General features: G+C 45.8%; 1 protein-coding gene across 1 annotated transcript in view; it reads left to right on the top strand.

Moving 5' to 3' along the window:
• pard3ba (par-3 family cell polarity regulator beta a) overlaps positions 1-22,707 on the top strand; it is a gene marked incomplete at its 5' end in the record, with an annotated part of 88,838 nt that overhangs the window by 17,027 nt on the left and 49,104 nt on the right. The window contains 3 exons of the mRNA XM_071524584.1: positions 1,644-1,688; positions 11,244-11,459; positions 12,915-13,119. Of these exons, the coding sequence (XP_071380685.1) occupies positions 1,644-1,688; positions 11,244-11,459; positions 12,915-13,119 (466 nt within the window). The remainder of the gene's footprint in view (positions 1-1,643; positions 1,689-11,243; positions 11,460-12,914; positions 13,120-22,707) is intronic.

Here is a 22,707-nt window from a genome sequence, read left to right as displayed (position 1 = left end):
TAATACAAACATGAGTGTGTATGTGCACAAGAGAACAGTACCTGTCAGCCCCCACAAACACCTGTCAAACTCTGCTAAATGTGTTTTGTTAAATTGCTGTCAGTGTGGCATCCATGTGTTGTTCGAGCTGCTCCACAGTTTCGTCTCTATCGACCAAATTCATCAACATGCAGAAGTATAGCTTTGGTGTTTTTCTGCTATGTGCACAAATGTAAACAAAAGCTGTGTGGTAAAAAAAACAATAAAGCCACATACAGCTGTAGACACTTGTATACTAGGTTACATTTATCTGATTTTGGAGTATGTTTGCTACAATATTTTTATTTTTATGTTTGTTTATGTCATTACACCAGAAAACAGCCAATATCAACTTTATTTCTCAATGAAGCCGCTTTCATTGATTACAAAGAAATCATTCCCTCCATGTCTGACACCCTTGGGCCGTTCAGTGTAATGATGAAAATGCCAGAACGCAGTGGTGAGATGCATCATTCTCTCAAGCTTCATCAAAATCTGATCAGTGGTGTCTGAAACATCATGTGACATGTGAGCGAAGGAGTGAACGAATGAAAGAAGAAACAAAGTAGCGCCCTCCTTGGACCAGTCAGTGTAATGTTAAAAGAAGACAGAACGGAGTGGGGAGATGCAGCGTTCCTCCATGTTTTGTAAAAATCAATAATTGCATGTCATAGACAGACGAATGGATGAATGAACAAATAGAGACTGATCCACCTGCCACCCCTCTCTCTTCCTCTCATTATCTCCCTCCCTCTCTCTGTCTGTCTCACCATGTCTCTCAACCTCTCTTGATCCCTCCTTTATCTCTGAATCCCTCTTTCCTCTGTTTCTCATCCTCTGTCTGTCACAGTCCTTGTCTCTCTTCCTCTCTACCTCTCTCTCTCTCTCTCTCTCTCGACCCCCTTGCACCTTCTCTTTCTCTGTCTCTCACCTCATGATTCCTGTCTTTCTCTCTCTTCTTTCTCCCTGTCACTGTCTCTCCCTCACCCTCTCTCTTTCTCAATTCCCCCGTCAGTTCCTCTCTGTCTCTCTCTCTCTTCATCTTTCTGTCTCCCCTTCGCCTGTTTTTCCGCCGGGAAAATTGACCTCATAAAAAATGAAAAGGATTATTTAAGAGAATTGGCGGCGTAATGAAAACCTATTATTGTATCCCATGGTGCACTGCCTGTGGCGGCTGCCTCTGGCCGACCGCAATCCTGTTTAGTTAGATTAGGGGGGGTGAAGGTGTGTGTGTGTGTGAGGGGGAGGAGGGGGGGTGTTTTCTTCTCATTTTCTTTTTTCTCCCTTATTGTCTGTCTCTCTCTCATTCTCTCACCTCTACCTGTTCTCCCTCTATCTCACAATAATCTCTCTCTCTCTATTTTGTTTTTCTCATATTTCTCCTTTCTTTTTCATTTCCTCTTCCAGTCTCTCTCATCTTTTCCCTCGCTCGTCCCCACATGCCCTCCACCATCACACACTTTCCTGTTACCTGGATCCATTGACACGACACCAGTATAACCATTTACACACCAGTAGACAGCACTGGAATGATGCGTATTATGCTGCTCTGTGTTGTTAACTGATGGAAAGCACTGATATATGGTATTAACTCTGTGTGCTTTTGTGTGTTTTTTGTGTTCCAGTGGCTGACGAGAGCAACATGGGATCACTGGTGGCGCAGAGGCCAGGTGAGCGTTTGATATAATCACTACACACACACACACACACACACCTTAACTCTCTGATAAGAGAAAACCAATAGCTGTGGAGAGAGCAAACGGCAACAAGCGCATACTTTTAACCTACCTGTCCCCCCAAGCGCGCCCACACACACACACACACACACACACACACACACATTTATACAAAGACACACACATTCATACAAAGACACACACTCTCATATAAAGACACATACACACAAACATAAGGACACTTACGCTGGCATAAACAGACACACATGCTCACACAAAGACACTATTTTGTCCTTCTACACTTTTCTAACACATTTTGTATTCTTACTGTGTTCTTGCACCATGCCACAGTTGATACTAGTCTGTTGCACACACACACACACACACACACACACTTGCACACTCATACACAGTCAGAGAAAATACAGATTTTTTGTTTTTAACGACGCTTACCATGCTACCACATTTCTCTTGTCTCACTCTGTTCTTGTGCAGTGCCACAGCTGAACCTGTCCACACACACACACACACACACACACACACACACACACAAACAAACCAACCTCGTGTGTGCAGATTCTCATTTTCTCTCTCACCGCCTCGCTCACTCTTATCTATTGTCAGACATTTGTTCTTCCTCATCCTCCTTTTGGCTCCTTCCTGCCCCTCCACTCGGCGGCTGACAGAGTTGAGTTGTGAAGCAGTTAGTGTCTCAGCTCCAGCTGCTTTACGGCCGTCCGGGTCAGCGGGCCCACGGTGTTCAATCCTCACCCGGCTGACAGCAGCCGCAGCGCATTACAACCGCCTCCGCTTCACTTCTTACTCCGCGGCCAATTCCACTTTGTTTTATTTTCGAGAAGTCTGGTTAGAGTAAAAACATTTTCACATAAATAAATGTCTGTTTTTGCTACTTTCTATTGGCGATTAATATAACACAACAGTGATTCAGCCTATACCCACACTGTGAACATCCACTGAGTCGGACAAAGGGATGCACTTCCCTCAGCTACTACTGTCAAAGTGCCTTTGAGCAAAGCACTGAACCCCCAACTGCTCCACAGCTGCTTGTAAAGAGACTGGTGGTTATACTGGGCAGCTCCAGTGTGAATATAAACCAGGGTGTTGCTGACAAAGAGCATGCATGCTCAGTTGACCTTCCCTAGTTAAATAAAGGTTAAAAATAAACAATATATGACTTTAATTGTAGAATTCAGCCATACAGAAACATTTAATTTCATCTAATTTCGAACACCCACTGTGTTTGAATATGGCAGTAATGGTGATATAAGATGTAATATTTGCCATTTTTCTCCTTCCCCTTATCATTAAGACTTAATTGTAATCATAATATATAGTAAAATAATCATGATTCGTGTTTTAGTGGTGATTGTGAAGGCCAACACTGACAGCCTGAATGGAAGCATGTGCAGATGGGAGGGAGTATGCAGTGTGTACAGGGACTTATACATAAGGTATAAAGTCTATGCACAGCACACACTTGCCATTTGCTTTCTCTCTTGCACAAACTCAGACATTTTTGGTTTCCTTCTCTCTCTCTTTCTCTCTCTCTCTCTCTCTCTGACACAAACACACACACACACACACACACACACACAGATCTCTTAAATCCAACCTGCAACAGCAAACTAAGCCTGTTGCCAGCGGAATACAAATGGCCCGAGTGCCGTTCCGTTGCTGACCTGAAATCCCCCACACTCAGCATTCCCACAAGTGGCTTCACCCCCCCCGATACCCACCCCTTCTCCCCACACACACACACACACACACACACACACACACACACACACACCCTCCCACACACACACACACACCTCCTCCCTTTACTCCCATTTCTGATCAGCGCCCATAACCCTTATGGCCTATGATAAATAAAGCGATCCATTTCTCCAGAGCAGCTTTCTTTTCTTCTTTTTTTTCTTCCCTCCTCCTCCTCCTCTCCCGTCGACGGCCTAGCTAATGCGTATTGACAGGGCCTTTGCGTGCTTTTTTTTTTTTTTTAGCTGACGCGGCGGTTTTCGCTCAGCCTCCTTGCGCAATGCCTCAGTTCCCTCCCCCGCCGCCCCCCCCCCGGTTCCTAAATGGCCTCAGTGTTTCTTTATGGGCTTTGACATATTTCATTAGGCGGATGGTCTTAAGAGGCCTGCCTGGCTTCTTTAATCTGGCTAAAACCCTTTTCTCTCTGGCTAGAGCTGCTGCGAGGAGCGCTTCACTCCTCTAACTCTCTCTCTCTCTCTCTCGCTCCATCTCTCTCTCTCTCTGTCACTCTCTCTAGCTTTCTCTCTCTCTCTCTCTCTTCCTGTCTCTTCTCTTCTTGAATCTTCAGTCTCCACTCTCAGGATTTCCTGATCCCTTCCTCTAAAAACCTCGATACAGCTTTTGTTGTTTTTTTTCTTTTTTGCTTTCATCTTCGTTACCGCTCCCTCTGTCCCTATCTCTCTTTTTGTCTCTCTCTCCCTCTCTCTTTCTCTCTCTCCTCCTCCTTTTTCTTTCTTTCCAATCACTTCTCTCCGATCACGTCTCTCTCTCTCCTGCTCTCTCTCACCAGGTTCATCCCCTTTTTAGTATCCTCTCTCTCCCAGTTATCTTGAGTCTCTCTCTCTCTCTCTCTCTCTCTCTCTCTCTCCCTCTCTCTCTCTCTCTCTCTCTCTTCCTCTACTGCATCTTATTCTGTCTGTATGATCGCTTTTATTCTCTCCTTCTCAACAGGCTCATCTTTTTTGTTTGCTCTCACTTTCCCAGTTACCTTTACGCCTCTCTTTCTTTTGATTACTCTCTCTCCCTCTCTCTCTCCCTCTCTCTCTCTCTCTCTCTCTCCCTCCCTCCCTCCCTCCCTCCCTCTCCTCTGCGGCTCTGTATCTGTTCCAGCCTTATGTGATTATGGTGAACATGCTCCAGCTTTTGAGTTTCCTCTACTAAGTCAGCTCTGGCCCAGTATCTGCTAATGCCTCTGTGTGTGTGTGTGTGTGTGTGTGTGTGTGTGAGAAATGTACATGCTTTTACAGCAGAGAGTAAGTATTCTGAGCAGTCTCCATTTGTACTTGAAAGAGAGAGATGGACAGACTAATGAAAAGAGTCTTCCAACACTAGTAATCGTCAGGCAGGCTATGTGTGTGTGTGTGTGTGTGTGTTTGTGTGTATGCGTCCTCAGAGAGCCAGAAAAGGAGTGGACAGACATCCCTCCATCCATCCCTCCATCTCTTTCCCTTAGCGTCTAACATCTCCCCTGGCAACACACTCCCCTCTCCGCAACACACACACACACACACACACCTGGGAACGCATCCAGACACACACACACACACACACAATCATTAGGTGGAGGGTTCTACTGCAGTGCTGCATCTCAGCCGTCATTCCCCTCTACTTGTTAGTAGTGTGTGTGTGTGTGTGTGTGTGTGTGTGTGTGTGTGTGTTGGCTGGAGATCAGTTCGGCTCGTCCGCTGCTGTGTGGATGTTTAGCGCTGGCTAGCTAACAGCTAAACCCTGCAGCACAGCCACCGGTGCCACCGCTCTCTGCGCCCATCAGTCCCTGTTGTTTCTTCTCCGCGCAATTAGACTTTAAAACCAGCCGGCGCCCCCGCCAGCGCCGAAACCCGCCGCTTTGTTTTCACACTCTTTGTTTGGATGCAACGCCGCCTCTCCCTCTCTGTCCCTCCCTTTCGCTTTCTCTCTGCTCTTCCCTCCCTCCCTCCCTCCCTCCCTCCCCTCCGCTCTCCACATCCGGCGTGTCGTCGTTGATTTAAGTTGAAAGTCACCATGTTGCGCCGATTTGAATTGATTGATCACCTCCTGTCTGCAAGGGCCATCTGTTTGTGTGTGCGCGCGTGTGTTTGTTGTTGTGTTTCTGTACTTATGAGGACCGAATTCCATCCTTACAAGCATAGAAAGATGAGGGAAATCCTCCAAAGTGCAGGTATTTTGCCGGTCTTCATTTTGCCGGACTAGTTTAGGGTTGGGACTTGGGTTTAGGGTTAAGATTCCGTTTAGGTTAATATGTAAGGTTAGGCATGTAGTGGAGAGCGTTAAGGGTTTTGGGTCAGACAATGAATGTAGTCCTCACAAGTACAGTAGTACAAACGTGTGTGTGTCTCACCGTATGCGCTCTACATTTCTCCCTCATTGCACAAGTGCTTTTAGCCACCGCGCTTTTACAAATGGCATGTCCCACTCTGCACGGCTCCCTCTAACCCCCATCCATACCCCGCCACCCCCGCAGCGCCGCTGTAATCCAGTAAAGGTGAGCAGTAATTATGAAATGGCCTTTTAAGTCCCCTCCGGTTATTAAAGCCATTCATCTAGTCGGGGCTAAATACATACGGCCCGCACGCCCCCCACCCCCTCATACATCTAAACATCTAAACACAATTACTGCCAGGCCAGCGCCTCCATCCAGCTCCATCCAGCTCCATCCACCGCCCCCTGATATCGCTGAGTGCACTCAAGCAGTGGTGGCGGGGGGGGGTAGATGATGATTGGGCAGGTCTTTAATTGGAACGGAATTTTGATTGGCCAGGAGAGTAATTGGACTGTACGTTGATTGGCTGGTCGGTTGTCTCAAGCGATTCAATTTGAAGTCAGCATTGTCACACCAGAGCTTAGACATGAAGACCGAACCTTAATGCCTTTCTCTTCCCTTGCTACCGAAACAGTATTCATCTTTTAAATCTGACATGTGCCTCGTGCCTCTGATGCCTTTTTACTTCCCAGTGCTCTCACATGTCAACATAGGTTTGATCCGATAAAGGTTTTAAGGCCTATATACAGTACATTTAATCTAAGGTGGAGCAAAGGAGATTACTGCACCATGATAGACCAGTGCTGCTTCTATCCATTTTAACTCTGTGGGTTTTAAGGTATCCAATCAGACTCAGTCACATTTATTGAAATGGGGAAACACAGGAAGGAACCTTAATATCCATTGCAATTCTATGGCTTTTAAGGCTCCTGTTGAATTCAATAACCTTTATTGAACCACGGTGGCACAGGCAGGGGCCTTTCTATCCCTTGTAACTCAGTGGGTTCTAAGGCTTCTATTGGATTGAATTCAATAACCTTTATTGAAACCGGGCGACACTGAGAGCAGGCTTTCTTTTACAGGTGTGTAGGGTGTCTATCCACGGTTATATGACATGTGTTTTTATAGGAAAAGGAAGGATAGGGCCTGTTTTACTGGTTCCCAGAATAATGGGAAGGTTTTATTGCCTGGTCCTGAGATTGGATCCTAGATGAAAGAGTAAAGTGTGTGTGTGTGTGTGTGTGTGTGTGTGTGTGTACACGGACATGTGTGTTTCTGTAAGTATATCTGTGTATAGCCAGTATCGTATATTCACTGTGGTGTGTATGCATCCGTGTGGTCATGCATGTGTGTGTGTGTCTGCTCTCTGTACTGGTTATGTCCCCCATTTAAAGGCCAGGAGCAACAAGCCCCTATGCGAAGTTGGCTAAAGCGTCGCCTTGGCAACTCACCTTTAAAATCCCCCTCCTCCCCCACAATGGGGGGGGAGGTTGTTCTGATGGAGGGGGCACTTTCTGGTAACCGCGGCAACCTTTCAGCCACTCTGCTGCAAAGCTGTTTGCTGTAGAGCACATTGTAGTCCAGTTGATAGGTAAGTGTTAAAACCCTGTTGAGGAACTGTGGGGGGGTTCAGGAGTGTGTCTGGGTTTGTGTGTGTGTGAGTGTGTGTGTGTGTTTTTGTTTGTGTGTTGAGCTGGAACAGTATCAAATTAATATCAAGTTTCTATGAGTATTTCAATATGAAAAAAAAAACACAATATCCTGTGTAATAGCTTGGTGTTACCATCCACTGCACTGGGCAGTGTAATTGGTGAGGCAAGATGGGAGGGTTCTGCAGTGTGTGTGTGTGTCTGTATGTGTGTGTGTGAGCGTCTGTGTGTGAGCGCGAGCTTGTGCATGCGTATCTGTTAAGACTGAGCAGCGTATCAAATCTGTACTACACATAGTCTGTGTAGCAAAGGCTGTAATTTGGGCATTGTGGATTCATTTATACTTGCGTTCAGTGGGTGAAATAATGGGAATCGTCTGGCAGACAACTTCACTCCAGAATTGATAATTTTGTCATCAGTAGGAGACACAAACACAGGCACACCATAGGGTGAGGGTAGAATAGCAGGAAAATTCCCACAAAATACCAATATGGTTGGTCGTTGATATTGCTTCGACCCCCCATCAAATGTGTACTTAAAACTCGACAACTAGATATTTCACTGACGTTTTTTTTTTTTTTATCAGTGTGTTTGCTTTCGGGTTCAAAGCAGGCGTGTCACAGTCACTTTTTAAGGTGACACTTTAAAGGTACAAAGCAGTGTCATGGAGCGGTGTTAGTCTTTCCAGGGCCTGTCAGTGCCACGGGACCCTCAGGCTACGTTCCAGGCAACGACTTCACTGCTGTCTGCTGAATACAGACAAGACAGCAGTCAGCCTCTACTGAAGTCTCAATATACATATCACATAGAGGTGTGTGTGTGTGTGTGTGTGTGTGTGTGTGCCCGCGTATGGGTATTTGTTTGCGTACGCTTTAAGTGTGTGTGCGTGTTTGTGAAGAGGGAGTGAAATGCAAGCACCATTTTGAAGTGGTAATCCGTGAGTTCCTCATTTATCTTTACTTTGGCTTTGGTGCTCATTGCTGTGGTGTTTCTGCTCTGCTCTTCCCCTGTCAATCAAACAGTGTGTCCAGTACTGTGATGTCTTCTTCCTTGGATTTTCTCTTGATGCAGTTTGAGTTTCTGTCTTCTTCTTTGGCTATAGGTTGCATCACTATTGTATGGTATCAATCACTGACAGCAAAACAGACATTTATTTATATGAACATGTCTCGGATTATTACTTTAGCTGCAATGGAGGGGCGCTACGGCTATGAAGGGCGCCGCCCATCGTCCCGGGCCTGTTCGGCTGTTTGGCTGTTTGTCAGAGACCTGCACCGGCTTGTATCCGTGGCAATCAGGCAGACACGATGCAAACGGATCCGTGAGAGCATCTGCTGGCACAGCGGGCAGCGATATGTGATAAACGCTGATTTCACCCTCCATTGGATCGAGCTGGCGATGATAGCCAGCTCTCCCCCGCTCATCCATCCTATTAAACCCTCATTATTCATTTACCTCCAGCCTTAAATGCCTGACATGCATGGAGCGAGCGCACCCACACACCCACACACACACACACACACACACACACACACACACACACACACATGCGCGCTCTAGTAGCAGTACGTCGCGCTTTCGTTTCTTCTCATATCTCATGTGAGGCAGTCAAGGACACACACACAGCACTATCTCATACAGCGATACATACCCTGAGTTTTAATTTTTTTTTACTCGGACCAAAATTCTCACATGGTCTCTTTTATACACACACGCACCCACGCACACACACACACAGTTTCCCTCTGTGTATAGTGCAGCAGTGCGCTGGCAAGGAGCTTAATTCTATCAGGCTGCGAGCTGGACAGCCGTAATTACATTTGTGACACAAATCCTGCCTCTCAAATTGAGCGTTTTATTCCTGAGCGCTCCCCCCTCTCTATTTATAACCCCTTATTCCCCATAAATCCCACTTCCTCTCAGAAAGTCAATTTAGGACTTAAAAGGCAGCGACGCTCCGCTCACTTTCTCCCCCCCCCCCCCCCCCCCCCCATCCCCTCCTTCCACTCTATCGCCCCGTTTCCTCATAGTTTCACTTCCCCTTCCACGCTCTAGTTCTGAGCTTTTGAAGCCTCTGAAATGACAAAAAAAAACAAAACGTCTTAAGCAGTGAGTGCCGCGACGTGAGAAAGTCGTCCTTACAGGAAAGTTTCAGAAGGGAGAGAGCGCCGCTTGCATCCTGTCTGGAACTTGTTAAGAGAGCGCTTGTCGCCGTGTCATCGCGATACACACCTGGGATGGGATGCGTTTCAGTTTGCTGAGTCGAAAGCGTTTGTCCTTCACCCCTCTCGCTCACCCGTCCCGCCCCGCTCTAAATCCTGTCCCGCTTTGGCAGCACCAGCAACTGCAACTGTCCTTTGCCCATGCGGTAGCCTTTTCCTGCGTGACCTTTTCTCTCTTTTCACCTTCCTCTCATTTTTCCTTTTTTTTTTTTTTTTCCCCTTCACGCCGATCGTCTCAGCCTCCCCTCCATCTCAGCCTCCCCCCAGCCTCTCCTCTCCGACCCGCTTTGAATCAGCTGTGGCCTTCATCGCCATTCTGCTCCTCTTGCTTTTCCGTCTCTCTCTCTCTCTCTCTCTATCTCTCCCCCTCTCAAGTTGGAGGCCACACCTGAGTACTGTATGATGGCAGTTCATTTATTCCCCCCTCTCTCCCTTTGCTTATGCATGAGCCTGTCAGTTCCCATAGTGCCATTTCTCACTCGTTCCTGTACCACTCACCTCATCCATCGTTTCTTTTCCCCTCATTCTTTTTTTTTCCTATAGGATTGTGACTCTGTTTATCTCCCTTTCTCTCTCAAAAACCCCTTTTTCGGCCTCTCTCTCCTGCTCTCCCTCCCACTTGCCTCCCTCCTTTGCATCTTTTCAGCCTTCCATTTCTTGGATTCAACCTTGTTGAGTTTCATTCCAAAATGCTATATATGCATTTGGGGGAAAATATGTTAGCTGATGTTCATTGCTCAGTATTAAATCAGAGTATATGCAGGTCCTTAAAAAGTCTGAAAGTCTTACACTATCTACATTTAATGCCTTAAAATGATTTAAAATGTCTTAAAATACCGTTACTAGAGGTCTTTATTTTTTCACCATGTAACAACAGATTAATTTTTCAATTTTAATTTTGATGCAAATATGAAATAAGGTCGAGATATTGACTGATTCTTTACTTGAAGTGATATTTAGTCAAGGCAGAGTTGGAAGGAAGAAAGGAAAATAGAAAAAGAAATAACGCAAATGCCATGAATTTTGCAGTTTCACCGAAATATATTTTTGGCAATGATTGGTAACTTTTATGTTGCATTACATTACTTGCACTTATAGTTGGTTTCATTATGTTTGATCTCTGTGCATGTCCACTCTTAAATTCATACACAGCTGGGTTAATAAAAAAAATTTACATAATTGTATTTTGTGCTCATTTATAGTTTCAGCACTTTCATAAGCCACGTTCGATCAAAAGGCTCTTTTTAACTGATTTTTGTGTTTTTATTGTGGTTGTTAAATTGGTCCTAAATTCAATTCCAGGTAGCATTAAAAAGTTTTAAATCTGGCTTTCTGAAACCTGTAGATACCCTAAATAAATAAAAATGACTGCATCCTCCACAATTTTGCTGTTTAGTAAGTAAAGGGCACAAGAATGCTAACAGCTTCAGTGATGCTCAATGTAACGTCTCACTTTCACGCTAGAAATCATTCTGTCACATTTTATTAATGGCTGGATATCTCATTTTGGAATTAAACTCCCTCCTTCCACCTCAGCTAGGTTCTTCCTTTTCCCCCCCTCTTGTCTTCTCTCTTTAACATCCATCCACCTTCACACTCACGGGCCGCCCCGCCCCTCTCGTCTCCTCCGTCTGTCCCTCAGAGCCTTCGGCCGGGGGAGCCCTGGGCCCGACCCTGGGCCTGTGGAAGTCCAGCTCCCTGGAGAGCCTCCAGACGGCCGTGTCGGAGGCCAGGCAGAGTCGGAGCCAGGCCCCGGTGCCCTTCCACCGCCCGCGGCCGCACATGGTCCGTGGCCGGGGGTGCAACCAGAGTTTCCGCATCGCCATCGATAAGTCCTACGAAGGACCCTCTGAAGACGGTAAGACATGTTTGAAACATTTTGAAGACAGGAAGGTTCAAGTCCAGAAATGTCCCTGTAAAATGATGAACCATAGAACCAAAAGAGACAGAACAAATAATGGAAGCTTTAAGGGAATTTTCTGTCACTGTTGGTGTAACTTAGGATTCTTTCCTAGACATTGTATCCATTTTACATTAGTGGCTACGTTGCCAATGCGCATCCCTTCGCCTTTATATAACACACTGGCACTGAAGAAGAGCCAGGGGCCTGCCAAGGGACAGTGCTTAGCCTAAGTACCTTAATGAAATGCTATATGATTTTATCCAGTCAGCAATTTAGGGAGAGGAACTTTATATCTTACAGCAGCACATTTTTAATGCTCTACCTTCTGAACTCACAGATACGTGCATGTGTGATATTGAGTGTGTGTGATTACTGAGGACAGTAGGCACAAAAGTGAATAGCATTCTCCATGTTAGCTGAAATTATTTAGTGCATCCACAGTGTTGACTATAGTTTTTAGGCCAAATCTGGAATGAACAAAAAAAAAAGACCCATCAACCATTGTATTTATTAATAACTAACTTGCTATCTATGGACCACACCTGGCTCAAATAGCATTTGCAAAATGGCCACTTTTGTGTTGGGAGGATGGAGTTTGCCACAAAGAATAATACAATGAGAAGTTTAGCCAATCACAGATGAGCTTTTAAAAGTGAATAACAAATATTTGCACATACTTGTATTCAGTGCAGAACCCAAATAGTTCAGTTCAGAATAGTCTGAACAAAGCTCATGAATGTCCCAAATTAAATAACATCATTTCAATCCTGCAAGGGATCTTCGTCAGATCACCTTGTAATTACATTCATTCAGTTTTTTTGAGCTCAGTCAATGTAATTTGCAAGCTCTATTTAGAATCCTGTGAAGCATTTCAAAGTCAACATTATTTTCTGTCATTAACAGCTTACCTGAATCTATCAAAAGTGTGCTGGTGCGGTAAACCCCATCTGTCTTGTACTCCCATGTTGAACCAAGACTTATTATTTGCAACTCCTATCTGACCCAGTTGTGTTGTGTCCTGAGCTGGCCTTGTGAAGGTGAAAATCTGCTGTGGGCAAATGGATATGACTGTGTCGGTAGAGCCCATCCAGGTGTGGAGACTTGCCTCTGGCCAGCCCCCTGGACTGGGAGAGAGGCTGCCTAATGGAACGCTAACTAGGCTACTGAACATAGTGCACACACACACACACACACACGCTCGCACAGATCTCTGCACAGCAAAATGAGATATGCACACAGAATGAACTGACAAATGTTGTATCACGTGCAGCTGTATCTGTGTGTGTGTGTGTGTGTGTGTGTGTGTGTGTGTGTGTGAGAGTGAGTCTGCATCCGGCTATGTCTGTGCATCTGCTGTGACCTTTGCCCTTACACCTTGGTCCCTTCCCGCTGGCCCCTCCCCCCTCTTAGACGACGACCTATCGGAGCAGAGCTCGGGTCGCGACACGCCCGCCAGCGGCTCCTCCCGCCAGGGCCTGGACACGGACGATGGGAAGAAGAAGAAGAAGTCCAAGGGGAAGAAGAAAGAGAAGAAGAGCAAAGGGAAGAAGAAAACGGAGGATTCCACTGAGGACGCGGAGAAGAAGACCAAGAAGAAGGGATTTGGTCTCTTAAGGTAGGAGGACTTCTTAGCGTCTTTTAATCCTAAAAATCAATGGTGTATCACAGAAATGACTCTTTTCCACTTGTATTTGGTCATTGATTGAACATTTGAATGCTGTTCATGGAACTGGCAAGGATTTCCTCTGAGGAGTTTGAGCTTACAGGCTTCACTGAATCTCATTGCACTCTGAATTTTGTGGGCTGGATTCTGTTAGCCAGTGTTTACATGTATCCAGCAACTCTTACTACTGCGATTAGTCATGGACAATCTAGCTGAAGTTCAATCTACTGCTGTTCTTGATGACGCTGACTTCAGGAAAGGCCATGCCAGTATCGTGACTTTCTACATTCAAATGGTCATGAGCTGGATGAATGAGGCTATTGTAGGGCCTCATTCTGGGGCCTGAACAAGCGAGTGAAAAGGTTTAAGGTTTTCAGGTCAAATTGAACTGATGTTGAAATGTAGAATTCTGCACTTCATGCTTGACACAGCAGGACCTGATTAGCACAGATGGATCTGGTTCAGGTTGGACTGGGTCTCTCATTTATTCACTCTGGTTTAGCTTGGGCTGGGGTTGAAACTCATTAATGAAAGATACTGTTCATTACAATGTATTATAAGAAAATCATAACTAGTTTTGGTCTTACATAAAGCCGTTTGAGCTCTCCGGCTTGGTTCGGGGCAGATTTTTCAGGTTCAGGTTGGGTCAAGCTCAAATTTCTAAGTGGAGCTCTATCTGTCCAGTGATCCTAGATCAGTGCTGCTACACTGAGTGGTTGTGAATGCAGACCTGGGTTCTGGTTTTATCCTTTGCAGCTTGTTTAACTCTCTAGAACCACTGGATCTCACCTATAGCCAAGTGAGCAATTTTGCGAACACAAAATCTGATGTATCCCTCCTGCAAACTGTAGAAGTTGGTTAGATTTCTACAGAAAGTGAGGGGAAAACAAAAGTGCACCTGCCCTACTTTCCCCTTGTTAGGTTCCAACAAATTACCCAGTGAGCGCGGCAGGATTATTGGATATGGACACAACCTTCTCCATAATGGAGGGTACACATTATCGCTCAATCCAAGTCGAGTCACACCAACACACTCCCGGCCCAAGCCGCTTGTCGGCCCTTTATCAACGTGTCCCCGCAGTGATTGTGGTGGTCCAATCCTCCGACAGGAATCCTTATCTATTGGCAGTGACACGGTGTGGTCAGTGTATCACCGCACTTCCAACACTTGAGATTCAATTAGGCTGTGGGGGGAGATAGCGGAGGCTGAGCGTTGGCCCACAGATGGCAGATAAGAATCCAATCGGCCACAGTGTCAAGGGCAATAATGGAAGAGATCTTCACACGGCGGTTCGCCCGGTGCTGGAGAGTAGGGCCGGGATGGAAAGGGCAAGAGGAAGGACACACACACACACACACACACACACACACATGCAGACATGCACAGAGAGAGAGACAAGGAGATACATACAGGAACACTGCAGGAACCCACCCAAACTCAGTTTAGCCACGATTTTATTTGCAGAATAAGAGTTTACCTTTGTAGTATGACATAAATCTTGATGAGTTCAATTTATAGTAAATATCAGAGTGAGTAGTATCAAATTGATGTAAGTTATGAGGATCTTTTGAGGGGGAAAAAGCATAAATTAGTGCTTTTCTGAAAATCCTATTGTTATTTGCCTCCTGATCACAAACTGGAGGTCATAATTTACCTGTCTTTATTTACCACTGCATCCCTGCCTATAGGGTGTCATTAATGCACTAGTGATTATATTCTTTAACTATACAGTATATCTGTCTTTCCTGTTACACCTACATAGTTGTTATTCCCATTATTTTACTATTCCCACAGCAGAGACAGACACATTCTGTCTGTTTATATGAGGTTTGGAGGGGAATCTCTGCATCTATACCCTGCAGGCATATCATTTCCTGTTGTTTTTTTCTTATTTGTCTGTGTTTATATATTAAAGTTGTGATCTTTCTGTCTCTCCCCCTTCCTCCATCCCTTTTACACTCTCTCCCCCTCTCTCTCTCTCTCTCATGCCTGCACTCACTGTAGAGGGGCCGGAGTTATTTGTGCTGGGATCAGAGAAATTTGAATGTTTTTTGATAAAGATTCAGACAGACAAGTCGTAATTACATTCACAACAACTGTTGCCTTCAACTCATGCTTGTTTCCGTGTTTCCTTTGACGCGGACGTGAATGCTGGCACACAGTATAAACAGTTTGAACACACGTGTGCACACACACACTTTGTAATTCGCACACTCAACCTTTTGAATGGACCGACATTGCCAGAAACACTCAAAAATAATCCATTGTTCAGCCAAGCACAGAAGCAGTGCGCTTTTTCAACTCATTGTGAAAAGCATGAACATTTTGAAAAGCTTCCAGATTGTTGCACCACACACTGGCCTCTCTCTCCCTGGCCTTTATCTGGCCGACTTGATCGTTATTGAACTTGAAATATGACTTAATTAGCTGGAATATTGCGCGGCTCAATCTAATTGCAGCTCTCAAATGTTATTTTACTCCAATGGCAGCATTAGGAAAAGGGCAAATTATAAACATATGACCTCAATTTGCCTCCACAATGAAAAGTGTGCGCAACAGCAGCTAGCACAACAAATGTTGGAAGTCGTCCCTGTCCTTTCAGCGGCCGTAAATGTTTAGCTTAGCCTCGCCAGTGTTTGAGGAACACATTGTTGTTTTTGGCCGCAACACGTTGCAAACAGCTGGGTGTAAGGTGACCTCTGAAACTCCCATATTGGCCGCGAGAACATCGTGTTTGCAGAGTCCATATGTGATAGTTTTAGATTTGAAGGGTTTCATTCCGAAGTGCTGTAAGTGTCCCGTCTCAGACACTGCTGGTCTGAGTCTGATGAAAGTTGGAGTGATGATGCATCTTGTTGCTTATTGGCCCAAGGGCTGACTGCATCATCCGAGGGGGGCGACATGTTTCACCTCTATATTTTGGGGGGAAAAAAAATACTAAAAACATAACTATTTTGTAAGCAAATGTCTTAAGAATTGTCACGGTTTTATAGTAACACAATGTATTTTAATTTTAGGTCAGTGATTCATTCTGTGAGAGTCGGTGTTGATTGAAGTGTCAGTGAAGGTGCAAATGATGGACATTTTGTGTGGAAATGACATCTTGATGTGAGGAATCAGAGTCAGTCTGGCTCTGATGCTGGCTCACTCTCCGACGGCTTTACATACCGCTCTGCATTTTCCCCACACTAAGCTCTCACAGACCTGTTTGCATCATGTCTCCCGTATTGCCGAACAGGCCGAGGTAAATGGCGATGCCCTTCAGACGTTCACCTCTGTGTGTATTTGCATATTGCAGCCACCATGTGGGTGAGTCTTCAAAAGAGGCCGGCTGCTGTCTTGTCTGTATTCAGAAGACAGCGGTGAAGTCTTTGCCTGGAACGTAGCCTGGGGGTCCTCGGCTCTGACAGACCGGAGAAAGACTAGCGCCGTGGCTTGGGCCGCGCCGCCGTTTTCTCTCAACACCCCTGCCACATCCGCGTGTTCTTGTTGAACAAATAGGTTAGCCTGGTCAAGGGGTTTGGCACGTCTTTATCCGACAAGGGTATTTGCGTCACGCTTTTTCATTTCAATTTAACCTTGGCCCCGTATTATCACTGCATCCGAGAGTAAAGGCTCGCATTCCTTCTGCTGTGTAGCACAAAGGAATGCGGCGCTTTTGCAAGTTTTCTTACCCTTAGGAAGTCGATATGGCAGAAATTCTTGTGCTAGTGTGCACAGCTTATATTCCAGCTTATACTCAATCTTGTTTTTGTGTAAGGATTAGACTTATTATGGTTTTGATTCAACATGACTAAGTCAGGAGGTCAGGTTTGAAGGATATAGCTTGTGACTTACACTCTGGGATGGATTGTGTCACCAAGTGAATGCCGCTCCTCATGACATTTGATGTGCAGTCGAACAGCTATACTGCTTTACTGTGTGTATTTTTACATGCAGTTTATTCTGCTTATTGAGCGTGTGTATGAGTCCATCTGTGTGTGTCACCAATCCATGTGTGTGTCATCGCTCAAGCGCTCCGCCGGCACCGCTGAGCGCCTACATGCCCTCCATCCCTCCGTCCCTCCGTCCCTCCGTCCAGTCAGTCAGTCACTCAGTCAGTCAGGATCAATGTTGAGCTGTCGCCGTCAGCAGGCGTCCCGCCGCGGCAGCACGCCACCGTCCCTCCGCCAATTTGGGGGACATGAAAGCCGGCGTCTTGATCCGCTGTTTACAAATCCGCCTCCGACATGATATATCACCCCCCCCCCCCCCCCCCTCCGTACGCAGCGCTGGGAAATCCGACAGGGAAGCAAGCCAATTAGCGCCGTCCGTTCCGCTCTTATCCTATCGCGGAGCAGCAGGATGCGCGGGGTTGAGAGGTAGTCACTGGTGGGCCGCACTCTACAGCACCAAAGCCTTGTTGTCACACTGGAGGGGCCCGCTGCAAGATGATTTCAGATGGATTACCGCTGTCCTCGTGTACTCCGCCTCCACATTCCCTTTCCTTTAGCCCTTCCTCCCTTTCCCTTCGTTCGTTTCATGATGAGTCCTCCTTCCTCCTCCTTTCTTTCCTTCCTTCCTCTGTCTTTCCTTCGCTTCTTTCTCTATTCAGCCTCCTTGAACAAACTACTTATTTAACGGTGCTAGGTTAGACAAAGTGAGCTCTCCTGTCCACTGCTGAATCGTACACAGTCCATCTCTCACAATTAAGGTGGTAATCTGTTTCCTTATTTTGTCTCCATCTTTGTTGCTAAGCGCTCATTCTGCACTGCACGTCCCAGAGATCACCTGTCAATCAAACAGTCCAGTACTGTGACGTCTTTTTCCTTCTGTTGATGTAGTTTGAGTTTCTCTTTTCTTTGTCTGTTCAGCCATGGTGGCTCTCACTGCTCATGCCAACTACCCAGTTCTTCTTCTGTTTATTCCAAACAAATCATGATTGCTACTGCAGTAAAGCAGTAAACATAAAACGCATCACTTCCTGTGTGACAGAGCGTTTTTCCCGGGAAAGACTTACCAGACACCAGGTGTTCAGAACAGCAAATGTAAAAGCTTTCATGGTCTGTGTATAGGTTGAATCACTATTGCGTGATACCAGTCTGAAATAGAGAGTAACAAAACGGACGTCTATTTATATGAAAATGTCACGGATTGTGACTTTAATCACATCAGACTAGCAATAACTCCACCAACGGGAAGGAAGGAAGGAAGGATACATTTAGACTATTAGAACGGGCCCCTGGTTGTCAGCAGTGTTGGTAGGCATACCAAAATCCCTGTGACATGTTTGTGTGGGTGTCTCAGCATTGACTCTAAGCTGTGATGGGGGTAAATTGGAGGTGCGTTACCTAATCCTACCGTCGGTTAATGCACTGCAGGTGGATTGCTTTGATCCACCATCTTGCCTGGCATTCAAGGGCCGTGAAAGGAGCTGGAGTGGAGTCTTAAAACTGGAGTATTTATCAATGTTAGTCTTCCCTTGAGTAAAATATGTATAAGGCCATACATTTTGCACACAGCATAAACCTATATCTCTTGTGGATAAGCATTATCTCTCCCCATTCATCTCTATTCCCCTTTATATCCCTGTAAATAATGTATTCCAAACCACAAATCATTTTCCTTTAAACACTTGACAAGTGTGGAACACACAGCCTCGGCTTACTAATCAGCGCTGCCCTAAATGCGTGCACAGATGTGTACACCCTGGGAATGTAAAGTCCTTCAGCAGGATGCATACATCCACGTTTGCATTTAAAACCACATGTTGTCCAGAGATTGGCCTCAATTAAAGAAATGGACTCGGCAATCATGCAAATCCTAACGCTAAGGGTCAATCTAAGTTTTTCTGCTGCACTTTTACTGCTATTGGTTATAACCTTCCATTAGAGGAACATGGAATTGGCCATTAGTTTGTGTGTGTGTGTGTGTGTTCGTAGGCATACGTATGGGTCTGTGTGTGCATGTTTTTCTTTATCTATATCTTCGGTGCACATGGTGTGTGTGAGGCTTTGTGTTTGTACATTTCCTCTCTGCTGCAAGACATTTTCCTGCAGTCAGTCATAGTTATTTGAAGCCATTACGGCTCTCCAGCCTGTCTGCCTTGACAAGTCCTAATACAGGTTTTTCCCACCACACCCCTCAACCCAAAAATGTACCATAACACTGGAATGCTGTTAACAGCGAGCAGCGATTTGCCCTTCTTAGGGAAAAGCAGTCTTAAAATGACAGCTATTTCTTTTCTCTTTTTTTTTTCTTTTCATAATTCAAATTTGTGCACAATTTGCTCCCTGCGAGACCGCCACCGCCCTAAATATAAAAACCTGCCAAGTATTTTCAGCGTCGTCACAAATGAGCTTTCGCAAAGCAGGGGCAGCCTCCTGTACTTGCTAGCGAGGCGCAATTCTAATTTACAACTTTGCCAGGGAGGCAAACAGACACGGGCGCTATCACCGACGGCAGCCTCCGGAAAAACAAATTAACTTTTTTTTCCCTCTTTCTACCCTCCATCCAGCGCGTTGGGCAGCTTTCCTGAAATGATGTGCGGGTTTATTGGTGTTGATGTGAGCTGTCAGTCAAATATCAGAGGGACGGGGAATTGACAGTGGAGATGATGAGGAAATCCTCATGCATATATATCAGCTGATAAAGGGGCCGTCACAACAAGCCTCCGCCTCTCCCTCTCCCTCCTGCCCCTCTCTCTCTCTTTCCCTCTGTCCCTCTCTCTCTCCGCATCTCTCACCCATTCCCCTTGAAATTCCCCCTTCTCTTCTCACACGAAAGGCTTTTATGTTTTTATGTCTTTCATGCCTCGGCTCCACCTGCCTCCCTTCCTCTTTTCCAACCGGACCAGTTGGCTCAGAGCGCTCTCTTATTTACAGCACCGGCCTACAGCGGGGAGGGGAGGGAGGGGAGGGGAGGGGAGGGGAGGGAGGGTTACATACATACTCTTAGTCTTCAGCTGTTTGACTGTGAAGTAGCTCCACCACAGCAGTTAAGATTTAATTACCTTGTCTGTGGGCTTATCAGCAAAATGGCTTGTTTACCGTATTCCTCCAAGGTTTTCGATCCAGGTCCCTTCTCAAAAGTTATAAGCTCCCTTGTCTTCTGCCACCCAGGTTATCTTCCTTGACTCCCCACTCATATTTGAATAATTCCAAAACACTCTATATATCCATTTTGAAAGAAATACTGTTGCCTGTTGTTCATTACTCAGTATTTCAAAAGCACAGATGATTACACCCTCCCAGTTTCTACTATTATGTGTGAAGCGGTCTTCAGAAAGCTACTAACTTGAATAATGTTCACTGCTGAGTTTTACTTTCATGCCAGCAATCATTTTACCAGAGTAGGTGTCACATTTTTCAAATGGCGGCGATCTCATTTTGAAATGAAACTTTTTATTTCTACCGGTAACGACGGTGACTCATCCGGCCGGGGAACACGATACGCACATTTGTGCAGTGAATTATTGACCATAAGGTAATTATCAAATGAGACGGCGAGCTGAGACATCCATTTGTGTTGATCAGTTTCACGATCCATCAATCCCTATCGAGTTATGACATTTGAATTGACCCTGAGGGATGGACGGTTTGAAGATCAGACGAATCCTATCGGCCAGACAGCTCCGCGGCATTTCAGCGGCCGACTGCCCATCACTCACCGGCCAATTAAAGGAACCCATGTGGCCACAGGAAATAGTCGCGACCAATTAGCATTTGATCTTGCATACGTCGGCATGCGCGCACACACACACACACACACACACACACTCACATACACCCAAAACACCGGGCGCCAGGAAGCGATTGCACCTACAATGGCGGGTATGTCCTGTCCAGTCATCATCACGCCAAGAGTGATGGATGGGCTTCCTCTGTCATTAAGGGTCCGCTAATGACACACATATGCAAGAACACACACATGCACTCTTTCTGCTTTTGTCTGTCCTTGCCCCTCACTCTCTGTCTCCCTCACACTGAAACACACACACACACAGAGGCAGACCTCTGTCTTCCAGACGGAGAAGGTTAAGTGTGTCTTGTCTGCAGAGGTGTGGAGGGCCAGAGAAGCCAGGAGTTTAACCTTTCCCGGGCTGCGCTTGGCTCTCATCTGGAGCCGGAGTGGATTAGCATTTTCACCACATGTAAGGCTGGGGACACACTAGAAGACTCTTAAATTCCTAACCTGTTTTGAAAAAGCATTGTATCACGCACATAATGACTGATTTAACAGATTTAACTGTTTTTTGTTTGTTTTGTCTCTCAGCAGTAAGTATGCTCACACTAGATTATTAGGCATGGACACAATTAACAATATAACTGATATTTTGCTGCTTTCTGATACGTCACTGATGTCAGGACGTCAGATCTCGCTGGAATTCGAGCCATCCAATATGAATTAATATGCATATAATTCACCGTGCATTAATATGCACTGAGAAAAAAGAAAAGAAAAAACACAAAATGAGAATTTGGGTGAAGCCGTGGCTGGAGAGAGTCAATTTGAGCTGTACACTTTGCAGTTAGGCTTTATCAGCGGTCTAACCAAGCAATTTCTCTCTGGTTGTGTGTGTCTGTCTGCATTTGTATGACTGTATGTGTACTGTCTAGGCGTGTGTGTGTGTGTGTGTGTGTGTGCGCGCTCCGATGCCGCTGCCCTGATGTCTTCACTCTGCACTGTATATATTATTTACAGCACATAGATTGTCTATAACCACTCTGTTAAAAGCAGTGATGTATCGGACCGACAGCAGAGGAATCGCCCTCACTGCCACCCAATTACTGATTTTTATGTGTGTATAGATTTTATGTACTGTATGTATACACACACACACACACACACACACATACCACCTTCCACAATAGCAGAGTGTGAGAATAAAGCGCGTAGCCCAGTGGTCTCGTTAAATATTAATGGCTTCCCTGACAAAAGTAGGAAAGGAAGAGGGAAGACAAGACAAATTGCCCGGGGCGACGGATTTTGTGTGGAATCGCTAAAATATGCCACATACCAGAATGCAAACAATTAAAGGGAAGCCCATATTTCACTAGGCGGCCCCCGGACGACACGGCACTCTAGCTGCTCGCACTCTCTGGCTGTCAGAAAGCCTCTCTTCCCCATTCATTCTTTCTCTCACACATTCTCCTTCCTCCCTCCTTGTCTTTCCTTCCCTCTCTCCTTTGTTCTCTCCCCTCTCTTTCTCCTGTCTTCCTCTCCTTTCCCTATTTCCTTTCCTCCCCTCTTTTCCTTCTTTTCCTCGCCCTTTATCTTTCTTTCTTCCCTCCCTCTCTCCCTTTCTTCCTCCCTTTCTTCCCCTTCATCCTTTTGCCTTCCCTCCTTCCCTCTTATCCTCCATTCAGCCCCACCTTCCCCCTGTCCCTCCCCCTCTCTCCCTCTTTTTTCCTCTCAATCTTTTCCCCCCTTCCTCCCCTTTTCCTTCCCTCCCTCCATCTCTCCCTCACTCCTCTCTCCCTCCTCCTCCTCTTCACCCCTTCCTCTCTTTCTATCTCCCTCCATCCTCTCCTCCTCCCTCCTATCCTTCTCTTCCTCCG

This window comes from Centroberyx affinis, unplaced genomic scaffold (assembly GCF_046629955.1).
Source record: "Centroberyx affinis isolate AG114_WGS23_722 - 3 ecotype Tasmania unplaced genomic scaffold, CSIRO-AGI_Caff_v1 ptg001205l_1, whole genome shotgun sequence".
NCBI classification, from domain to species: Eukaryota; Metazoa; Chordata; class Actinopteri; order Beryciformes; family Berycidae; genus Centroberyx; species Centroberyx affinis.
This window is presented reverse-complemented; position numbering and strand designations above follow the sequence as displayed.